Source organism: Corvus hawaiiensis, chromosome 24, assembly GCF_020740725.1.
Source record: "Corvus hawaiiensis isolate bCorHaw1 chromosome 24, bCorHaw1.pri.cur, whole genome shotgun sequence".
NCBI lineage: Eukaryota > Metazoa > Chordata > Aves > Passeriformes > Corvidae > Corvus > Corvus hawaiiensis.
The window spans coordinates 11,017,435-11,041,098 of NC_063236.1; the positions used below are offsets into that span (position 1 = coordinate 11,017,435).

The 23,664-nt window shown below is 41.7% G+C and overlaps 1 protein-coding gene across 7 annotated transcripts; it reads right to left on the bottom strand.

The window, feature by feature from the left end:
- Nucleotides 1-478: 478 nt before the first annotated feature.
- On the bottom strand, nucleotides 479-23,417 carry ST7L (suppression of tumorigenicity 7 like). 7 transcript variants are annotated; one of them, XM_048327741.1, is made up of 17 exons: nucleotides 22,992-23,411; nucleotides 21,520-21,602; nucleotides 20,418-20,577; nucleotides 19,855-19,909; nucleotides 19,211-19,326; nucleotides 17,264-17,342; nucleotides 16,300-16,454; nucleotides 16,079-16,176; nucleotides 15,547-15,661; nucleotides 13,708-13,780; nucleotides 12,888-12,990; nucleotides 9,627-9,777; nucleotides 9,391-9,483; nucleotides 5,998-6,137; nucleotides 4,599-4,652; nucleotides 1,250-1,319; nucleotides 479-1,015 (listed from the first exon to the last, which is right to left on the bottom strand). In XM_048327741.1, the coding sequence occupies exons 1-16, from the start codon at nucleotides 23,191-23,193 to the stop codon at nucleotides 1,266-1,268; spliced, it is 1,731 nt and encodes a 576-aa protein (XP_048183698.1). In that variant the 5' UTR covers nucleotides 23,194-23,411; the 3' UTR covers nucleotides 479-1,015; nucleotides 1,250-1,265. The 7 variants fall into 7 exon arrangements, with proteins under 7 accessions (XP_048183698.1, XP_048183702.1, XP_048183699.1 ...); XM_048327745.1 differs by lacking the exon at nucleotides 4,599-4,652 and having other exon boundaries at nucleotides 5,998-6,056; XM_048327742.1 differs by lacking the exon at nucleotides 4,599-4,652 and having other exon boundaries at nucleotides 22,992-23,409.
- Nucleotides 23,418-23,664: the final 247 nt, after the last annotated feature.

Here is a 23,664-nt window from a genome sequence, read left to right on the forward strand (position 1 = left end):
GCAGCAGACCTGCGTGGGAAAAAGACTTTTGATCTAATGGGAGAGTGGAAACAGAAGTCACACCAATTACCTCAAACCACTTGGTTGCCACAGCCATCCTTTCACCTCTGCAGTAAACAAACCCTCAGGGCTGGTCTGTGTATCAAGCAAATCCTTTGAAGAGTTTTCCCCATCTCCACTCTCTTCAAGTCTTCATATCAACAGCAACATTACATTGGACTAACACTTGAAAGTTCAGGTCTCCCAACAGAGTCCCATGCAGATATCACAATATTTTGGGCAGTTTCAGAAACCATCCTGTCTTTCAAAATGCTTTGTCTTGAAGAATAAAAGATGCACAAATAAATCTAATGAAGTAACACGAAATAGAGTTGTTTACCATCTCCTTGAGTATTGCAAGCTCGTAAGATAGAGAAGAAACAAATCTTTGTTTGCACATTATAATCTATATTAAACAGACACTTAAGAAGTCAACAAATTCAATGTGTTAAGTAGCAACCTTTTAATAAAGAAAGCAGAACCATACTTTGCTGTTAACAAATATTTTGAAAAAGGCTTATAAAATTAAATCTAAGCCAAGTATCTGGTGCATCTGCAGCTGAGAAGGAAGTATCAATACCCCGAACACCTGCTCAGTTTGTGTATTCTCCTTTCTTACAGAGGAAGTATGAGCTTCCAGTTGTCCAAGTGATTTAGAGAGCAATAAACTATTGCTCAACAAGAACTATTTTCTTAGATGATTACAGATTAAGGCCAAAGAAGAAATTCGTATGTTAAGCACCATCAATGTGGAAGCCTGTCAAAGATATCAGTTTGAAGAGCCCAGATTTCTTCCTTGGCCCCCACAACTGGGGGTCAGCGAACCACCAAGAGAGGCTCATGAGAATAAAATCAAGCTGTCATGGAAAACACACTCCAGTCACACTGGAGTCAGCTTATGCCAGGGGCTGGACAGCAGCAGGACCTCTGTGTGCTCCACAGTGAAACTGAAGGGTGAAAGAAGTGTCCCAAAGCACTGGAAGAAACAGAACACAACAATAAATCAGCTCAGTTTCCAAACCAACTTCCTTCTTCAGACTCAAGGTATGAACAAAAACTACCCTGGTGTCTTTCCCTCAAGGCAACTGAACTCCAATCCCTTCACTGCTGATGCCATGAAATAGGCTTGTTGTAAATATTAGATAGTAATGAAGACACACAGAAGAAGAAAAACCCTCTGGAAGCCCCAGTTCCAGCCTTGTCCACTCACCCCTGGTGCAGTCCATTCAGCTGGAGGCCAGAACGCTGGGAGCACTCACTGGCCACAGCACCCGCAGCACCTGGGCAAAAGCACGAGGGTTAGAATGGCATTGCTCCATACTACAACTCTTCCAGCTGCTCAGCACTGGGCCTCAGCACTGGGCCTCAGCACTGGGCCTTCAGGGCTGAACAGACATGGGAGAAGAGGACAGCAGATCTGTCAGAGAATCACAGGATTGTTTAGGTTGGAAGGGACCTTAATGATCACCTCATTTTTTCAATATTCAGGCATAGATTATTTACAGGTCACCACCTCAAACTGAACAGCCCATCCACCAAGACCAGTCTGTGCTTCCAGGCGGGATCCATATTCTAGATGCCATCTAAACAGTTCCAGAAGTAAGATTAGGCTAAAACAAATCGTGCAAACTCCCCTGCACCTTCTCAACCCATCCCCCAAATATTCCACTGGCATTTGGGTTATCCTTGTGCAAACCCTCATTTCATGAGTTAGCAACAACAGGACTCATTTACTTTGAAGCTTTTACTTTGGCCCTCCTGGCTTCTATCATAACCTCAAATATTACATTAAAAAGGCTTTTAAAACATAACATTCACAGCAGTGCAGGAGCTTTTCCTTGCAGTGAGCTTCTTCCCTGCCTGTTTGCGTGTGGCACCTTCACATTAAGTGCATGAGTTAAGATGTAGATTAGCAAGGCAAGAAACCTTTGCCCTTGGCATCGACACTCAGCTCTGACAGGAAACTTCAGGCTTTTTTTTTCCTACCAAGTGTAGAACCACTCATTACACATTGGCAGGGAAGTGCACATCTCCAAACTATACACATTTTCTCTTAGATAAGCAAAAGACTCAAGTGTTTATAAATATGAAAAGTTCAGCAGCTGGCTAAAAAGTTAATTCTCCAGTCTCACTTAATGAGCTTTGGGTAAAGTGGTAGGGGGATTTGTTCCGAAAGTAAAGCAGAGTGTCACACAAAGCAGGACTTGCCAGACACAGCTCTGCTTTGCCTTAGTTTATGTCCCTAGATGGCTGCCATGGACAAAATGGCAAGGAATCCTCCAACAGGGAGCTAGGGAACAGCCAGAATGAGAAATGTTTTCTCCTAATCTCGCAATCATAAAAATTAGCCAATTTTTAATTTAAGTCCCATGACTTCTTTCTTTGTTGTGAAAATATCAAGCAATCCATATAAAACCACTTTGGAACAGGGACTATCTTAGGATTTTATCCAATTCCCTGAAAAAGAAAGTTGTTTTCAGTAGGATACAGCAGGAACACTGCTACACTATTTTTTTCAGTATTTTAAAAATAATTTATACTGGTCTATTCCAGTAACATAAGGTTCAGATGTAAAAAATGCGATCAATCTGCCTGGAATCGTCCAGAGCAGCTGTGGCTGCCCCATCCCTGGAAGTGGCCAAGGCCAGGTTGGACGGGGCTGGGAGCAACCTGGGATAGTGGAAGGTGTCCCTGCCCATGGCAGGGGGTGGAACAGGATGAGCCTTAAGGTCCGTTCCCACCCAAACCATTCCATGATTCTGTGAAGGTATGTTCAGTGTTTTCAGGAACTCCTTGAGAAATGTTTACAGTGCCTGCTGTCACTCTGCAGCACTGGTGTTCTTGCAGACTTCTTGGTGTCTTTGTATTACAGAAGGAATTGTGCAACCTCACTTTTGCAAGATGATACACATCCACCCACTTCTCCATCTGTGTAATTATTAAAAAATAAAAATACATACTGAATGAAAAAACAATCAGAACCTTTTGACTGCAATTGTAACAGAAGTTGTTTTATCTAGCAGTGTTTTTCAGCTTGTTCAGTGAGCTGTTCAAATTGTTGTCATTTGCGTACCTGTACCTTCCTCCCTTCTGTCACTTACTGAGAAGACTCTAAACAGCAACTACTGAGAAACAGAGCTGTCTGATGATCACAAACAGTGTGATTCTCCAAGAGATCAGAAATCTGGATGAAACAAACAGCGAGGCCCAGGGAGCACCTGCACTGGTACTGCAGCTCCCGTGGATCCCCTACCACTGCCTGTTCCATTGTCCTCACCGGCACCAACTCGCACAGTTATCATGGAATCATAGAACAGTTTGGGTTGGAAGGGACCTTAAAGATCATCTAATTTCAACACCTTGTCATGGGCAGGGACACCTTCCACTATCCCAGGTTGCTCCAAGCCCTGTCTAACCTGGCCTTGGACACTTCCAGAGATGCAGCAGCCACAGCTGTTCTGGGCACCTTCACGGACCCTTAACTGCATCAGTAAACGCTCAACATTCTGCCAGCACCAGTCCCCAACACCTGCAAACCCTCCGAGCCGCGCAGACACCAAAGCTCCCCGTGGCGCCGGTTCGCAGGGCTGGGAGCGGGGGGCAGGAGCGGTTCCCGCTGCCGCAGCCAGTGCCAGCGCTCCGGCCTCTGCGGATGCTGTATCACACTGTATACGTTGGAACTAGGAAATGCTTCATTGTGATTTTTGGCCACTTGGAATATTTTTAGCAATTTGCCAAGGTTTACCCTGTGATTTATTATGGAGGAAACAAACTCAAGCACTAACAAATGAAAGTATGTAAACTCAGATTTTTCAAGTCAATAGAAAGGTATCCAACTTCTTAAACCCCTTCTGAGGCATTCAGCTCACTGTGGATTCAACTGCTGGAAAAACAGTTTGATTAAGAAGTAACTGAAATGTAATCTAAGGAGTCATTGCTTGGAGATTTACAGCGAAAAATTCCATATACACAATACTTTCCAATTGCCATTCCTAAAACCGTGTTCTAGGTTTCTTGGAAATACATTTTGCATTGCTTTAATCTATGGCCAAAGCACTCCAAATATACCAGCTAGAACTTTATTATCTCAAATTACTATATTTAATAAGTTAAAGAACAGTAAGATGAAAAACACTTGAAGTAATGAAATACATAGGAAAAAGTAATTTAGAAAGCTTAAAGCACTGGAATTACTTGAAGATATAATGCTCAATATAGCAAATAATAATTGCTTTATTTATATTTATTTATTTATTGCTTGAGTGGAAAGGCTGGTATCATTAAATAAAAGATGATCTTCCATTTTTGGTGTGAAAATTCAACTAGATGCTACTACTACAGACCTCCAGAAGACGAGAGAGTATGTATAAAGTAGCAGCCACCACAGCATTATCTATAGTTAAAATATTGAAGCAATCTATTAACTAAAACATGGAATCACAGAATCATAGAATGGTTTGGGTTGGAAGGGACCTTAAAAGTCATCTAGCTGCAACACCCCTGTTGTGGGCAATAAAACCAGAAATGCTACTTTGATGTTGAGTATCATTGTTTCTTACAGGTTTTCTGAATCCCTCTGAAAACATCAGGAATGGGATCATGAGTACAATCATCTAAAAATAAAATATGGAAGAATTTTTATCATTAGAGTATGATTGAGAGTCAACATTAATTCTAGCTAAACTAGCAGAATACTGGAAGTTGGTATTTCCTTCTCAGCTGTCAATCTCAAGAGAGTAATACAGAATTCCCTTCTTGCCTGATGATCTCAGTACACAATTTCAACTTTTGCTGGTATTAAACTGCCACAGAGAGTGTCAAGAACCCCTCTGTCTGTGCCTGCTGCCACTGTGATTTGGTTGGGGAATGCTGTGGCAATGCGCACCCCTCTTGATCATCTTTTCCTAAAGAAAATAAACACACTGCCAAATGACCAAACCCTGGGAGTTTTTTCCCCACACTTGAGACACGTCACTGGACATCCCAACTGCAAAGCCCAACTCAATTCTACAAAGTCTTTTCTTTTTTTATTTGGTTCAAGAAACCCAGCAGAGAGAACTTCACCAAGCAATTCTTTGTTAGCATAACATTTGGCCTTGTATCTCTTTGGAAATCATACAACTTTGCTAATGCAGCCCTTATAGAATTAATCAAGCAGATAGTTAGTCCCTAGTTACTATGAACCCAGCCAACTATGAGCAGCACTGAAATTTGTCACTGGCATGTCCAACTACATTTTCCAGCATAAAGATCAACACAACTGTGTGGAAATGAGGCCCCACTCTCAGACCTGCAGGACTTGGACATTAGACTGGGCTCACTAGCAAAGCCAACGCTTTTAGGAACAAAGCATCCTTAAAAAAGAAGGGCTTTCCTCCTGGGTCTCCACTACCTGTTGCATTAAACCAGCCAGGAAGCAAATGTCTTTTTCCTTCTATTTTGATTAGCAAAGCCAGAATAAATGATTCACTTAAAGAGTTCGGAGCTCTTTATTCACTACTCTGCTCTACTGCATGAGATCCACAGTTCAATAAAGGCCAAACCTACTGCTTGGAGTAGTTTGAGAAGCTGGGGCAGGAAGCTGCCTATGCACTTTGTTTCTCAGCTTTTATTTTTGAGGCTCTCCCACTGCAGTTGTTCACTTCCACACAGATAAAATCCATACTCAACACAGTGCTCTGTGGAAAAATTTCCCTGGTGCTGAAATGCTGCTCTCTCACTGTAACAGTGCAAACTAAAGCCATGGTATGTAACAGCAGTAGTTCATCTCTTGTCAAAATAGACATTTTGCCCAAATTTCAACCTGTGTTTGTCACTACGGAGATTCCTGCAAACCAGATAAAATAATTTATGCCCCACAAGCATGAGACTGACTAGAGGCTATTTCACCCTGGACATCAAAATTCCCAAAAACTCAGGAGAAACCTAAGCAAGCCCCATGACAGAGGTAGTACTTACAGCTTTCACAAAAGTGACCATCAGCTCAGGGAACTGGTGGGTAAGGAGGGCCAGCATGGCTGAAAAGGAACACAGGCCTGCTGTGAAATGGATGAAAAAGGGAAGCTCCTTCTGGGGGTAAACGGAGACTTCATGAAATGCTGAAAGGAAAAAATGAAGAATGTTGACATTTGATAACCAAGGACTGCTTTCTGAATTACTTATAGCCTTGTAGCTCATTTCTGGACTTTCAGAAGGAAAGACTCATGCAGCACATCTTAGGTTCCAGTACTTTAACTTAAAAATTTTTCCCCTACATTACATGCTTGTTTTCATTATTAATAGTCATTATATATTTGTTTTCATTATTAATATTCTCTTCCCAGTCATATTTTTCATTTGCATGGGCTTTATTTTTGAAGCATTTCATCAGGCTCAGTTTCTGGTACCTACTCTTCTAACAGGACAGAGGGAACACCTGTAAAGTTCTGTCTTGGGGCGACTTTATGATGTGTATCCCCATATCGCTGCCCTATGCCCAGAAATTAATTCTTGTGCCTTTCTATGCCTTTAAACCGAGCCTGAGAGGAGGAAGGAAAAACAGAGCAAAACTTTTTCAAAGCAGTTTGCAGTTTGTTCAAGGTCACACAGAGATAGAGACTATTTCTTTTTCCAGCTGCGGCAGGGGAGCGAGGAAGCACCCGGCTTGCAGGTTTTTTTTCCAGTCAGCTTTTGGCCAGTTTTTCAGTTTCTTTTTCTCTGGAGAGAGACACTGAGAGTTGAACTTTTTTTTTCCTTCCCTGGAATTTCAGATTTTCTCCCTTTTCTGCTGGACTGCTTCAATATCAGAGCACATCGGGAGGACTTTCCACCGGGCACAGAGGGCCTGGCCCTGGGCCAAGCCCCAGCTCCAAGGAGACCAACGGGAGGACTCGAACATTTTCCCAGGTTTTTTCTCCACAGCAAAATTTTATTATTTAGCATTATTATCCTTTTCCCGTGTGTTTGTTAAATAGTTTTTATCTCTTTCACTTTCCTTTGAGGAAAATTTATTTTTCCCAAACCTGGTGGGGGGAGAGGTTGTTGTGCCTTCTCTCAGAGGATATATTTCTAAATTTGACCAAACCGGAACAAGTTCACAAGCTGTCAAAATTACCCACACCAACTAAAACAATTCAGGTGCTTTCAACTCTCTGGAGCTCTAACCCTGTTACCTGAAAAGAACAGGACATCTCCACACTCTGTAAGAAGCTGAGCAAGTACAAAACAACCAGCATGTTATATATACATCTATTTCTTAGTACTTCTTGAAGACTTCTGGTTGTAGACTACAGTAAATCTGTTCAGAGCAGCTGACAGAGCAGACCTCAAAGAAAACAGCACCAGGACTGGGTTATAAATTCTGTACATAGCAGCTCCTTGCAATTTCCAATCTCTGGTAACAAAATCCAAAGCGGGTGATTAGCCAGGCCAAGGGTGGCATGTAGAGCTTTCAGCACTCACGACACTACTACTGGTCACTTGCCGAGGACCTGCTTGGTGAATGTGCAATTACTTACTGGCTCTGGATACCTGCAGCTCTGATTTCTATCCAATGATTTGAAAAGATTTTTTACATGAAGAAAAAAATAGTTTCTACAGACATAAGTAATTACAAAAGAACTGCCCTTCTTGACAAGCTGTTTTTAAAACCTAACAAAAACCTAAAATTATAAATAAACATTTTTCTGTAAAATGAGAAAATACAATTGTATTCTTTTTAAACTGAAGTCTGAGGAGGAAAAAGACACTTTACCCGCCCAGTTACTGTTTATGAATGCTGGCACATTAAAGCACCATTAGAAGAGTAAACCCACCGAAAGTGTCTTGTGCTCTTGCAACTCATTAATGGCAAAGTGCTCAGGGTTTGTTTTGGTTTTAATGATATGATTTTGGAGCACAGTTAAGTAGAATATTTGGAAATCCATGTCTAACATCCATCAGAGATGTTAATGGTACCCAGAGATTTATACTATACAGAAACTCACCTAATTTCTAAAACATGGAGCAATATAATTTAGGAAAGTGTTTAAAAAACAGGAATTAATTCCTTTTGCAGTAGCTTTTCCTACACTGAGAAATTAAAACCAAATTCAAAATAGGTAAAGACAAGTAAAGCTAATTCTATACGTTCACAGACATTTGAGAAGCGTTACTCATCAGACCAGTCCAGGTTTTCTGAATCATTGATTTGGTCAACATTATTTTAAATAGATAAATTTTTTTAAAAATTAAGTGCCAAGATTTCTCAAGGAAGTCCTGCAATAAAAGTGTTAAGATGATTTTATTTATAGGTAGTTTTATATTTAAAACATAACAGGAATGCGTGAGTGATCCTGTTGAAATATCTGCATGTGTTGGTGTTTAATTATGCTGGGAAGTCTACAATTTAGGGTTAGTTGCTAACCAAGGAATTCCTTGTGCAATATCCTGCATAAGTGAGAAATGAGTAATTTAAAGCAGTCTGGGGGCAAATTTAAATTACACATTTTAAATATAACTTCAGGCTTTTAAACAGAAACACGTCTGTGCAGTTTTCCTTTTCGCAGCTGTGGTCTCTGTGGGGCTGCTGGTGCTTTTGCAGTAGCCCTTTCCAGTCCCAGGGGAATTGTGTTTCTTCAAGATCTAGAAGTTCAACCCCAAAGGAATTCAATTAAGATATATAATTAACAGCTCAACTCTAATCTAAATTAATGCTATTTTCCTAAATATCCTGGGTACAGGCAGTAATGATACAGTTTATTTGTCTTGCCCAAAGGAAAAAACATGTAGGCTCATAATTGCATAAAGTAACCTTGAAGCAAAGAGCAGCTGGATAAGACTTACTTTTCAGTATCAAATGTTATTATAAATCTGTAGAAATACATGGATAAGAAGTTCGAGGAGGCAGCCAGCAGATAAATACAGACCATTGAATTAATGACAGAAAACAATACCTGTTCTACGAAGCTACAGATTAACCAAAGATTCTCTGTAAGATCACAGTCAGGTTTTACTGCATACCCAGTGCAGGCCTAGAACCATGGATTGATTCCTTGCTACAAAAGCAGTCAAATCCACAAATTCTTTTAAAAGCAATTTTTAACAAATGGTCCATTTTGTTGTTCTCAAAGTTGGCCAGACTCAGTCTGAATGTACCACACACAGATTTCATCTCTGAAGGACTTCGGCTATTACAGCATCAAGCTGACATTTACCACACACACACACGTCAAGTGCTTCAGGATCTTCTGGGAGAGACATCAACAAATAGCTGAAACCCCTTCACAGGAAGCTCAAACTAAAAAAATCACAGTAAGGTAAATACAGAATACCACAAACTGAATATGTCCTTGGCCTGTGTTTTATTATCATTACTGCTTAGAAACCACTTACTTGGCAACAGCTCCCTGTCTGCTGTTTCGGTACAGCTCGGATAGGGATAGAAAAGGTGGCCTTTCTCTAACGGGTACGGGATCATCCTAAATGCTGCAAAAAGGGTGAGTGACATTAGATCTGTATCTATTCAGGCGACCAGCTTCTCACAAAGAAAGAGAACCAATCATGTTTGAGGAGGGTAAAGGCAGAGAGACTAGTCTACTGTACAGAAGAAAAGAATAGAAGATACTTACTGCCTTCCCAAGTGCAGTGTAGCAGATTTAGGGCTCCTTCTATCCTCTTCCAGTGCTGGAGGTGAAAAAAAGCATAGGCTACTGCCTCACTGTCCCCTCGCTTCAGAATGTGCTCTGGAGGCAGCACTAGGCTTTTCATTTCTAGTAAATACTGAAAGGAAAAATGGAAAGCCCACCTGGTTACATGGAATATTCCAAAACCTTTTATTGTGAAACATAAATGATCATTTTGGGCGTAACTGAGTGTAGAAGGGGCAAGTTTCTACCACAAAGCAGCCAGGCTGCACTCACATGAGAAATGAAAAGCAGAAAAACACACTCCTGTGTATATGACTCTTAAATTAGGCTTTCACATACACAAGAAAAAAAAAAACAAGAAAAAACATACAGCTTCAGTAAGACAAAATAAAAATACATTCTTGTGGAACAGACGTTAAGTATAATGCTGCACGTGCAACACCAATGAGGGACAAATTTAGGCTGACAAAAAACCCCAAACCAACGGTATTTTTGCTCATTACTTCATCACTGAAAGTTTCAATGTAGGCGGTTGAGGACTTGTTAGCTCTAAAGTATAAGCAGCAAACCTGAAAGTGTCAGTGTGCTAACCAAAGGAAGAATAATAAACCAAACGCAGGAAAATCTTCTTTTAATGTGGTCTTTCTGGGCTACCACAAAGTATCTTTGATTTCAGATTTTTTCAATTTCAGCCCTCTCCCTCCATCAGCAGGAAATCTGATACTCAGAAGGGTCAAAGAACACAAGGATTCATCATTTCCCATTTCTTTTGCAACACAGAACATGCAATTTTTAAAATGTATCACGTTTTCTCAAGGTACATTAAAAAAGTCAGGTATTCATTTGAACTTAGCTTTTAAAAACAGAGGACTACTTTTTACAAGAATGAAATGACCATTTCAGCTCTAGTATTTACCTGTGAGCTGTTCTCTCCTACCATAAGTGTCTCATTCAGTAACAGCCAAAGTTAATGCACATCTTTGACCAATGTAGCTGGCAATTCCTTGGAGTGTCCCCCAAAGTGTAAGAATGCAGCTAACTCACCGATTTATTTCGGCAGATGCCACAAACTATGAGATTATTTACTAATCCAGTTTGAGGACTTAACTTTTCCCATTCAGACTCTTCAAGGAATGTAGGAGGGGTTGTGCCCCAGCCAAATAAAGCACATTTGCTGCCTGGCTAGGTTCTTCTCTCCGTGCCTTGGGCCTGCACTCCAGAGGGTAATATTCTTGTTAATCCCCTCTAATCCTCTTCAATTTTTTTTGGAATTTTTTTTTTTTTAACACAGTAAAGGATCACTCACACAGGGCTGCTGTGGGAAAATGGTCTCAAATATCTGACCCCTGACCCGACTCCTCATGCTCTCAACAGTGCCCACTCTTCCATTATGCTAACTGGGAATATAAACGCAGGAGTGGTGGTGAAGCCCCACTACAAGTATTGCCACAACACACCAATGCTCAACTCCAGGCTTTAGCTCTCTCTGAGCCCATGTTATCACATAAACAGAAAAATTCCAGTCTGGCAGGTTTTCACGTCCATAAGCATGAAACAGGCAAGGTATCAGTACTGAAGGTATCTCAGTACTGAACTGAAGGTTGTGAAGTCTTTATACACAATAAAAAATCTCTAAAATATTCAGAAGATGACTGCAAAAGATTGCTTCATACAGTACCAAAATGCAGTTATGGATTTCTAATTTGAAATGGCTTAAGAGGACCAGTTTTCCAGCTGGTTCTAACTTTCCAAACAAACCCCAGCCTTGTAAAAGCAGAACAAAGAGAAACAAACCTTGTTTTATTTTCCTTATGCAAAACGATGTTATGTACAATCACTTTAATCAGATGTGTGAACAAAGGGATTTCTACGTTACATACTCATTTATTTTTAGGCTGTGGGACAGATCAGATTTTCCTCCCCCTCTGTGATCCACTGGGCGAGTTGCTTCACTTCTCCGCCCTTGTTCACTTGTTTGCTTTGACCATAAACATTTCAGAGTTCTAAACAGCCTGCACCAATAAAATTCTGCTCTGTCATCTAATCAACTGGTGCCTCGAGGCAATATTGTAATAAAAAAAACATGAAGAATGGAGAGATGTACAATTAGAAGAGAAAATCAAATTACTGAAACCTGGAATCAGTTTTTGCATTTGTCTGCAGAACTAGAGACCATATTTTAACAGCCTGTTTGAAATGATCTCTTAACTTCTTTAAAAAGGTATATGAGGCTTCAGAAACAACTGGAGGATACCCAAAACAAAAGAACTTTTAGATAATAATAATGCATTATAATCTTCTGCCCCTAAAGGCAGAGGCTAAAGAAAAATCTGTCTGAGACTGTCTGAAATGGACTTGCTACGCTCTTGATCAGTCATGCAAACAAGCAGCAATTTCTCCCAGCAATTAGCTTTCTCAGTGCACATTCTATTGGATTGGACAGGCAGACATAACGGAGCGGCCGGATCATTCCAGCCTCCCCAGCAGCAGCCACTGGGACTCCACCATCGTTTGCAGAGGATTAGACCCTGCACTGAGCCAACCTCCTGCATTCAAGGTTTCATACTGCAAGCATCCCTAGTACGGCAAAAAGCAATGCAAGATTTTATTCACCCAATGCTCCGTGGAATCTGTGTTTTGATGCCAGACATTAGCCTGTGGTGACACAGACTCTTAATCTTGTTTACATGTGGATGAAGAAAATAAGTGACTGTAGATCCTTCAATAACCATGGAGCCATGGTTGGAAGCACAGCAGGATAAAGGGGTTTGGAATACTAGAGTGATTATTGTTTGAAGAACTTAATTTGGCTTCAGGGACTTGGAAGCAGGGTGTTGGAATGAGGAATCTTTAAGGTCCCTTCCAACACAAACCATTCTGTGATTATTCTATGACTTTAACTATCTGCACTTATATTTATTAATGTCTACCCTTATTGAGAGTAAAGGGCCTTCAGTAATACCTTACTGGATTTTCCCAACGAGTCAGGAAATTCCAAGTTTAAATTTTTGTGCATAAAACCCTGTTTGAACATCAGCTATTATTAAAAAAAAAAAAAAAAAAATCTGGTGACAAAACATTTATGATACAAATACTAACGTTTTTAACAACTCCATGGCTGGAGTTATAACCAAATTGAAGAAAACATGGGGCTAGAAAGGCTCCAGTAACGAAATTATATTATAACATGGTATTTTTCAGAGTACAGTAAAAGCAGTCCAATAAGAAATAAAATACTCTTACCTTTGGAACATGAGGGTTAAATTCCACAGCTCTGTGAATTGCTTCCACAGCATTAATTTCTGCTGTACTAAGCCCTCTCTTGGAGGCGGTTTCTGGGGAGAACCTGAAGGGAAAAACCCACACTGAACAAAAGTAATACATAATAAACGCTAACCAGGTGTTCATTTGCATTGTGAACTTGGATTTCATTAAAAATTGGCTGATTTATCAAGAAAGACAAACAAACCCTTCTAGGAGAAAAATGTTCGTTTTAAGTTAGGTATCTTGACTGTTACCAATGCCCATATGACATATGAAAATTCATGTCAATCATGTCAGGTGAGTGCCCTGACTTTCAGCTCCCTGTTACAGCATCACCTGCTGGGAGGTGGAGCCTCAGAGCACAGTGAAATGCCAGCATCAACTACCACAAATTCCCTGCACCCACCCCAAAAAACAAATCCCAAGCAAAACACTAAAAACAGAATTTACACAAAAGCACTTGGCCAATTCATGGGCTCTTGAAAAACATCCTCACCTGTACTAACTTTATGGATGCTAAAAAGGAAATTTAAATTGTGCTTAATTACACACACAAATATATGTGTATATATAAATACACTCAGCTTGCTCTTAGAATTGTAACAGCTACTTATTTAGGCATAACCAGGGATATAAAAAAGATTAAAAAATTAAAATAATCCTTGAATTGAAGCAAAGATTTCTCTACAGTTCAGAAGTAATCTTAAAACATAAAATATTTACACCTTTTTCCTTCATATTTTACATCAGAACCTAAGATTAGCTACAAACCATTGTTTTCACACATGTCTTTGCTTACCTTTCTGAAACAGCTCTGGCTTTTAGCAGAGCTGCTGTGTAACATATTGCTGCTGATTTGGGAAGACTGATATCTGTGAAAAAATAAAATAATTAAGCTGTAAGATTCTAAGGCAATACAAACATTTTAAACCCACATCCTTTGAGTTAAAGGTTTTTTCTTGGGTATGGGAAACAGTGAATGTAACATCTGGAACATTTCAGCTGTGATTAGAAATTTTCAATTTCTTTGCACAGTCACCAGTCAGTCTCAGATTGAAAACTCAAAGTTGTATTTAGGTGATAGAGTCATTTTTTGTTTCTATATGTACCAACACACTGAAACTGAATCCAAAGAAATGCACACATAAATACAATTTACAATTACAATAAATACAATTAAAACCAGAATGTATTTTCTATATTAACCCACAAAGATTTAAAGTAAGCTTCTAATTTTTACTTAATTTTGCAACTGTACCTTAACACAGTTTTATACAACGCTGAGAGACTGACCAGAAGCTGATCACAAAAAATTACGTTACAGACACGTAGATGAATTTTAACAAAAATGTCATTTCTGTTCTTCTGCAGTTCTACGAGGGAGAACTCTGTTAGTTGTATCTTTGTAGAATATCTGAAGCCAAGTTTGAGCTGACAATTACAGATTAGAAGGTTAGCACTCCACAGTGCAAGTTTACTTTAAAAGCAGACAAAGTCTGGGGTCTAATTCCCAAGTACCATGTTGTGTATAGTCAGATGGTTCTTGCTTTTTTTGGTAAATCCCATCCTGGGCTTGTCCATCACTTACTACAAGTCTGGCTGTCATGTCAAGCAAAACACAGAGGTGCTGCACGGAGTTTGAAGCTTGTACTCATTTTTCCAGACACTCAGAAAAAAATCAGCAACCCTAAGAAAGTGTCACAATTCCTGGTGTTAACAGAAGCAAGGACTGGGCAAAGTGCAAATGGTTTTCATAAATTAAGAGGAATCCACCCAGAAGAGGATCAAGGAATGGGAGCAGGGTGCTAGGTTGGCCATATACAAGTGGCACAGGATTTGGGCAAAAATAGCATACCCTTTGATTCCCTGAGGCAATAAAGAATTGACATAAGAGAGAACTCAACAACTTCTGAGAGTAACTGTCATAAAATACTGCTGCTATGTCTCTCCATTCCAAAGGTGATTGAAGGCCCTGCTTTGACAGCAGCCTATTGTATACTCATGAAATGGGCACTGTCTAGGTGGCAAAACTGAGGGCAATAAAAAATAAGCATATATTTTATTAACCTTTCCTTAGACTTACACAATATCTGAAACCTACTAATTGAGATGGAAAGTGAAAGCAAACAACACCATTTGATGCACACCACTGATCTCTGGCAAACAGCATGTTTGCACACTGCTCATCTCTGACGAGCAACCTCAGCATTACAGAAGCACGAGAGCAAGCCTCGAAGATGACAGAAAGGAAAAGTACCTTTTCCATCTTATTTACATAATTACTTACAGGGCCATGTGCTGGCTGAAAAAGGCTGATGAATTTAGGCATAACCAGGGATGCAGAAGAGATTAATTAAAATAATCCTTGAATTGAAGCAAGGATTTCTTTACAGATTAGAAGTAACTTAAAAACATAGAAAGTAATTTGTATGCAATTTAGTTTGCCTAAATTTGACCTCAGCAGTCAAAAGGAGAACTTGACCTGCACTCAGAAAGTATCTGTTTGCTACAGATGAAGGGAATCTGTTCACCTTGCTGAGGTCATGGGTAGACTCCTGCCTGTGGACAGACATTCCTTGCCCACTTCACTTGCACTCTTATTCAAAAATACCCACATTTTCCAACAGGCATCACTTACCATCATACTTGGCTAAAACTGCCTGGACGTCTGCATAAGCCTGTAACTCCAGAAGAGCTTCCAGGAGGTTTTCATGGATATTCAGCATACTCAGAAGTGGAAACTCTTTCATCAGCTGCAAATCAGTAAAGAGAAATAAATTACATACAGTATTGCAGTTGAATCACTGAAATGCTTAATAGAAATCAGTACAATAATCTAGGATTTTTCAATGTTCTGTTGTCTCAGAGTGTTAGAAGCAGGCATGGAAGCAGCATGAAAAGAATTGCATCATTTCATAAAATCACAGAACGGTTTGGGTTGCAAGCAATCAAAGCTCATCTCATTCCAACCCCCTGCTATAGCAGAAGGGCAGGAACAGCTGCTACTAGACCAGGTTACTCAAAGCCCCATCCAATCATGATGTGCAAATCTCATGGGAAAATAATTCAATTAGATTAATTATGATGCCTAGGAATGAACTTACAACCATCAGTTTGGACAATGTGACTGAAAACAGTGGTTAACTCAGGTTTTCTTTACTCTTACTTACATCTCTCATCATTTTTACTGCTTCTCGTATTCTTCCAAGTTTCCTGGCACACATAGCTAGTCTCCTTTTCACATACACCAATACATTGGTGTCTCTTCCTGATTACAAAGACAAAAAAATATTAGTCTATCAGTTTCAATCCTTACCTCTCCTAATTATAGCTTTAGTTTTACATTTCTGCTCACACAAACCCAAGAGTTAATGTGATTCAGAGTCCTTACTCAGCTGTGCTTCATGCTGGGGGCTCTGGGAATGGCAGTTCTGAGATTTTCTGTAAATCATTTCTCCTGCTTTCAGAGCCTGCTTGAAATATTTCTCAGCATCCACAATAGTTGTTGCTTCCTCCTCAGCCAGAAGGACATACGCAGTAGCACAACTGAAGTAAGAGAAAAACCTATTAGTTATTTTGAGGGAGGACATTTAGTATTTTTATTAAGTGTTAGAAGCATTAGAAATGGGCAAGATTCACTTATGTTTAAGATGTAAGCATTGACAACATTTAAGTTTCAAAATACTGATGTGAATTCAAAGGGGGAGTGACAGGAAAAAAGCAACCTTTTCCATTCTACAGAAAAAAACCACACCTCCCCCCTGCATTTGGAGAAAAAAACAAAGGAAAAAAATGCAAAAGTAAGTTAAATTCTTTTCCTTGAAACTGTAAAAATGGTCTGTAGCTGTCTGGAAAGGTTTTTCTTTGTTTGGTTTGCTTTTGCAAAATCAGGAGATTTAAAAACATTTTATGCAAAAATAACAAGACAACATAACAAAGCAGATCACAGTAGTGGGGGAAATTCTTTGGTTTATGCTACAGGATTTTTAAATCCTTTACAGGAGTGGCATCTGTGAATTCTGAACACAGTTCTACCACGATGCCATCTCTGAAATACATGATCTCATATTCAATTTAGACCATTCCACACCTGAATAAGATTTCTCATTTGTTATTGCCACTAATACAACGATTTAAGAAAAAAAAGCAGCACAAAACATGTTTTTAGTAGAACAGTTCAGTACTTCAGTGCAATTTACAGCCCCATGTGCGATTCCCAGTCCCAAAAGTTCCCCTTAAGCTCTTTAGAACTTTGCTAAAAGTGAATTACTAGATGAAGAAACTGATAGTGCGCTCACTATCCTTCCACTTAATCCTTCACGCTAGAAATACAGCAACTGGATTTATAAACTTACTCATTGTTCAACTCTAGAGCTTGATATGCTGCTTTAATCCGGGCTTGCGGGCTCCTCTCTCGCCACGCTTTCTGCATAACTGTAGGAAAAAACACGGAAAAGCTGGTGAGGGACATGGACACCTGGGAAAGACCTGGGAGCCAGTGGAGGCAACACCGGCTGCGTGGAGCCAGCTCTAACTAACATTCCCTTCCGGTCTGAAAATTCTTGTTTGCTGTATGATTGTTGTAAGAAAGAACAAACAAGTGTTTCAAATTCAGCCTGCTCCTACCACAAGCATCGAATTTTCAACAGTTCATTATGCCCCAAATCTAGTTTAAGAAAGCAACACCACTAGGAAGATTCCTCACTGACCATTTCACAACTCCTACACAGAGCACAGAAACAGCTTACATAACCAGGCAGATGTACAATTTCTGAATTGCTACAGATTTTCGGAAACATTTTCCAGAACTTGTTGAAAGCTTGGCAGGAGCAATTGTTAAACACAGGTTCTTGCATAGACCTGCAGAGAACTTAAAGCTTTCAAACAGAACTTCAAAGAAAACAGTGATGGAGTAAGTGGCGTCTTGCACAGGTAGAGTTTTGTACTTAAAATATTAAGTTGGCCAGAGCAGCTGTGGCTGCTCCATCCCTGAAGTGTCCAAGGCCAGGCTGGACGGGGCTTGGAGCAACCTGGGACAGTAGAAAGTGTCCCTGCCCATGGTAGGGGGTGGAGCTGCATGGGCTTTAAGGTCCCTTCCAAACCAAACCATTCTGGGATGCTGTTCCACGATTATTTTTAGACAACTGTCAGATCATAAAGGGTTAACAATTTTTAAAAAAATTTACAAAGCACATTTGAGTGGCATCACACAGCAAAGCCAATTCAAGATACACAATTTATCAGCTTATTAGAAAGTGTTCTAGGGAACAAGTAAAAAGCGTGAAATCTATTCAGAAGTGTCCTTTGAACTACAACTTGAATTCAAAATTATTTCAGTGCAATGACTCTAAACCCCTCCTCACCATGCGTCCATTCGGGAAACATGGAAAACACAAACTGAAAACCAACTTCTAGGAAAACAGCAGACTCAGAGCTACCATTTTCAATGCAGAATTATTAACCTTCACACTAAAAACCAGTTCTGAAAGAACTCCAAAACCTTAGACTCATGGAGTTCTATATCTGGCCTATCTCAAGGACGATAAGAAAACTGAAGAATCTATACATGTTTCTTTTGGAACAAAACCTCCTGCTGTCCAGCAAGAATAACGTGGAAAAATATTTGAGTTTTCTTTCGGAAACAAAATATTAGTCTTGGCTCAGCAAGCGAGACAATACACTCCCTTTTGTGAAATAAAAACACATCTTTCATATCAAACATGTCACAGCCAGCTGACAAGGAACACCTCTGGAATGTGACAAACTGACAATAATTCACACCCACACCGACAATAACCAGGTAAAGAACATTTTCTGCACGAAACATGTGGAACACAAGGAAAAAAAATCTGGAGACCGCACTATTCATTACTAAGGTTTAAATGAGACCACATTTTGGCTGTTGAGAATATAATCCAGGTTTGCAATATTGTGTTAATTATTTGAAATGTGTGAGATCTTAAAAAATGTCAGGACCCTGACAGCACTAAAGTTGTAGAGAATGCACAAGGTAAAACATCTTTCCACTCAATTTCAAGGTCAGATTGGATGGGGCTTGGAGCAACCTGGTCTAGCGGAAGGTGTCCCTGTCCATGGCAGGGAGTGGAACGAGATGGGCTTTGAGGTCCCTCCCAACCCAAACCCCTCTGTGATTCTATACATCTATTAAACCACTTCAGCAGTTGAGAAAGGCCACAGTTTCACAAAATATTTGACATGATAACGTGCACTACTTTGAAGTTCACTAAAAACACGCACTTGACACTGCCCAACACTTACACACCTTACACAGACGTCAGTACCTGTATCCGAAGGCCGAAGGACATCCGTGTCACATGTGAAGAAGGTTTGATGATCTTGAGCAGACAAATTCATGTCATAGTAAGTAAGAGGCTCCTTCCCAGTCACCCACATGTACCTAAAACAGCAGAAATTTCAGTAAGAGGCATTCCTAGCAATCAGCAATGCTGATACCAAGGGGATATCTGATGTGCCTAGTGCAGAAAATCTGTAATAATAAAGACTAAAGCTACTAACACAAAGTTCCAAGTACTACTGTTCAATAATCTGTAAAGTTCTAAACAACTTGGGAACTGGCTTACTAGAAAGCAGCTTTTTCCATGAAGTAACACTAGGAGACTTACCATATATTTTAAAAGAAGAGAATTCAGATTGAGAATCACTGTCTCAACCTCCAAATTAAGTTTTTTTTCTACTTTACTCTCAAAAAAGCCCTGATATTACAGTAATATTTTTGTTCTTAACATTGAAACTGCCAAAGCTTGGCTTGGTGCCTTTTAAACGCAGGATTGGCATCAATCACCCCTATAATCTTGCAGGTCTCCAGCTGTCTCCTGACATTACCAGTGCAAGCTCTGTGAGGAAGTCATGTGCATGCCCCCGATTAATTTTAACAATATGCAGTGGAAAGCAAGATAATTAATACCTGCTATACTCTGCCCCTCTGAATAGATTGAGAGGATTTCGCCATACTTTGCACTCTGGGGAATAAAAAAAAAAAAAAAAAGTACTTTTTAAATTAAAAGCACAGGAAATATTACCTTGACGTTAAAATGCAGTAACACAAAAACACTTGTGCTTTCAAAAGCTGCTTTATTTTATTATTATACAATCATTTTCATAAACTTCTGCTATTCCACAAATATTTCTGCTCCCCAACATTGCTGGGGTACAAAAGCACATGGTGGGAAGATTGAACACCGCCATGTACACTCATGCAATGTTTACCTTGCACATATTTACAGTAGTAAATAACTAATGTTACTGAAAAGTTTTAGCTAAATGTATAACATTTTCTAAATCATATTTTTAACAAGGAATGGCTTAGAGCAAAAATACATTACTATTTAGTTTATTTTTACCACTACTAATAAAGCACTTTGTAAGATGTAGGTTTTGTCCATTCTTTACAAGCACTAATGCAGAGGCAAAGCCATTAAAAGCCACCTTGAAGCTTAAGGAAAGCTGCTGGGACACATCAGGAATCACCTGGCATGTTCTGCCTGCTGGTCTCATTCTCCCCCGCCGAGAAAGCTGCCGGGGCTGGGGGGCTGTTCTCTGCACCCCCGATGAGTGGCCTCAAATGGCTCACAGAAACCTGCTCAATGAAAGATGTGCCGTATTTCCGGAAGTGCCACCACTCAAACACCTGTCACAGGAGAAAAAAGCACCAGAAACTTCCTTAGGTGATACCCTTCCAGCAAACACGAGAGCTGAAGAGTGTTCACAGCGAGTACATCCCCTTGCAGATGATCAGGGATGGAACTTATCTCCAGACAGAGTGACACTAATGATCTGGTTTGGCCTGTCTTGTCATGCAGGATCACTCACAGAACATGAAAGAGATTGGAAAAAAAACAGCAAAATTTTAGTCAAATGTTATGTTCCTCCCTCCCCAGGTCATTAGGGTAACTCATAAACTCTTTCAGTAGTGCCTGTATAGGGAAACTGGGAACAGAGGCAAAAAACATTATATCCTCTTTTTCTGGTGAGGATATTTCAAGCTGTAGCCCTACCTGTAGTACCAAATTTGTAGTATTCAACACAGGTGTAGTTTTTTCATTTCACAAAAATAATCTAAAAGAATAAAGGACAAAACGGCCCATTAAACTGAGATGTTCTGCTAACCAGAAAGAAAGAGGCTAACAAAGAGACAAGGCTAAGTTAAGAGCAATGACAGTCACTTACCAGAAATTTTGGGCCAAAAATACTACTACCTCTTTTTGAAGCTATTAAAAATACTTGCATATCACAAGCCCTCAAGGACTACACCAAACTGTCAGCCCTAGACCAACTTGGATCCTGTGCCTGGATCAGGCACTGGTCTCTTCTCTCTGGTGACCAAGGGAGCAGCTGGAGCTGTGTCAGGGGAGGTAAACAATCCTGGGATTCCATACAAGTTATTTTCTCAGACTCATACAGTCCCAACATACAACACACAGCAAAAGAGTTGTTACAATACGTCAGAGAAGTTCCTTCCCAGCACAAAGGCACCCTCTAGAGTCTGATACTCATTCCATTTACCCCTCATAAAGTCATCTGAGAGGTGCTAAAGTTGTTTAAAAAAAAAAAAAAAAAAAGGACTACTTACAAATATCAGTCCAGATATAAAAGATGAAGTCACTGTAAGGGCAAAGTAGAATTTTGGAGTCAAAGTGCTTAAGAACATGGTCGCTGTTAAGAGAAACAAAACCAAAGACTTAACAAGCAGAACTGAAAAACAAAAATAGCTTGTCTATTAAAGAATGCTGAATATCATGGAAATCTACAGTATACTATAGGCCTGGGAGCTTTATAATGCTACATTGCTAGGGGGAATCCTCACCACATATTATTTTGTTTGTAACCACCTGTGACAGTTAATTTTTATACCAGATTTTTAAAAAATCAGTGTACATTTCTAGATAAAGCATCTTACGGTTTCACCCATACAGTGGTTGGTGGACCACAACAAGCCAATTTAACATACTATTTCACTTTAAGACAAAACCATGCTGTTTTGATGCAAATTTATATTCAGTGCTAACATATATTTTCCAAAGACCTCTCCCTCCTGCTATCAAGAGCATAATGCAGGTAATGTAATTATCTAGTGGTGCTCTGACCGTGGTTTGGACTCAAACTGCACATCAGCCTTGTCACCTGCCAGCAGCACAGGTTGGACAGGGACAGGGGTGGCCAGGGCAGGGCTCCAGCCTGACAGACCTCCAGGTGGGAGCACACAGCAGCACGCAGGTGGCACCGGGGCAGTGCCTTGGCTGCTTCCAGCTGCCCCAGGACTGCACAGTCCTCGGCCACGTCCCCAGCCCTGGGGGCAGGTGATGAGCCCAGTACGCCACTGAGCAAAGCTGGGATGCAGGACCAGCCCACAGGCACTGCTGGGACATATTCACAGAATCAAAATATCAATTAGTTTGGAAAAGACCTTTTCGAGTCCAACCTGTGACCAATCCCCACCTCGTCAAGACTGTGACCAGAGCACTGAGTGCCAGGTCACCGAGTGCCCTGGATACTACCAGGGACGGGGACTCCACCATCCCCTTCCAATGCCTTGACCACCCTTTCCAAGAAGAAATTCCTGCTGATGTTCGACCTGAACTTCCCCTGGCCCAGCCTGAGGCCGTTCCCTCTCCTCCTGTCCCTGTTCCCTGCGAGCAGAGCCCGACCCCCCCGGCTGCCCCCTCCTGTCAGGGACTTGTGCAGAGCCACAAGGTCCCCCCTGAGCCTCCTTTGCTCCAGCCTGAGCCCCTTTCCCAGCTCCCTCAGCCGCTCCTGGTGCCCCAGACCTCCCCCAGATGCGTTCCCTTCTCTGGACACACTCCAGTCCCGCAACATTCCTCCTGAATGGAAGGTCCCAGATTTGGACACAGCACCTGCGGAGCCCCTCGCCAGTACCCAGCAGAGCGGGACAATCCCCCCCACCCCGGTCCCGCTGGGTACACTATTCCCAATACAGGCCAGGATGCTCGGGAGATCCGGGCCGAGCCTGCCCTGCCCGCACGCCCGGCTCCACAGGCAGGGTCCGCCTCCCCCCGCCGCGCCATCCGCCCCTGCCGCCCTCACCCGCGGCCAGGCCGTCCCGGAGTCGCACCGGCACCCGCAGCACCGCGTATAAGAGCCCGAGCCCGGCGGCCACGGCCAGGAGCCCGCGGGCCCAGGGCGTCGCCGCCCGCCGCCGCAGCTGCTCCCAGCGCCGGAACGCCGAGGCCGCCCCGGGGCACGGCGGCCCCCGGCCGCTGCCACCGCTACCGCCACCCTCCGCCATCACCGCCGACGGGGCACGCCGGGACAGGGGCGGGACAAGCACCGGGGCGGGACTCCGCCAGAGCGGGCAGTCCGTTCGCCGACCCCATCACCGCTGCTCCAGGGCGAAGCGGGGACTGATCGTCGCGCACACCACAACCGGGATCCCTGGAGGCTCCGGGAGGCGGCAGGTCCTCCACTGCCGTGTTCCCGGTAGCGAAAAACCTGCCCGCTCCTATGATGGCGGCAGCACGGCATCTGCCCGCAGCTAAGATGGCGGCAGCCGTGCTTCCCGTCTACACCTCCCGGCCGTCACAGCCGACGGGGCACGCCGGGACAGGGCCGGGATGACCAGAGCGGGGCTCCTCCAGAGTGGGCAGCCTGTTCGTAAAGCCCATCACCGCTACTCCACCCGAGCACATCCCACACGATGAGCGGGAGCCCCGAAGGCTCCGGGAGGCGGCGGCTCTATCAGCCGGTACCGCGAGAACCC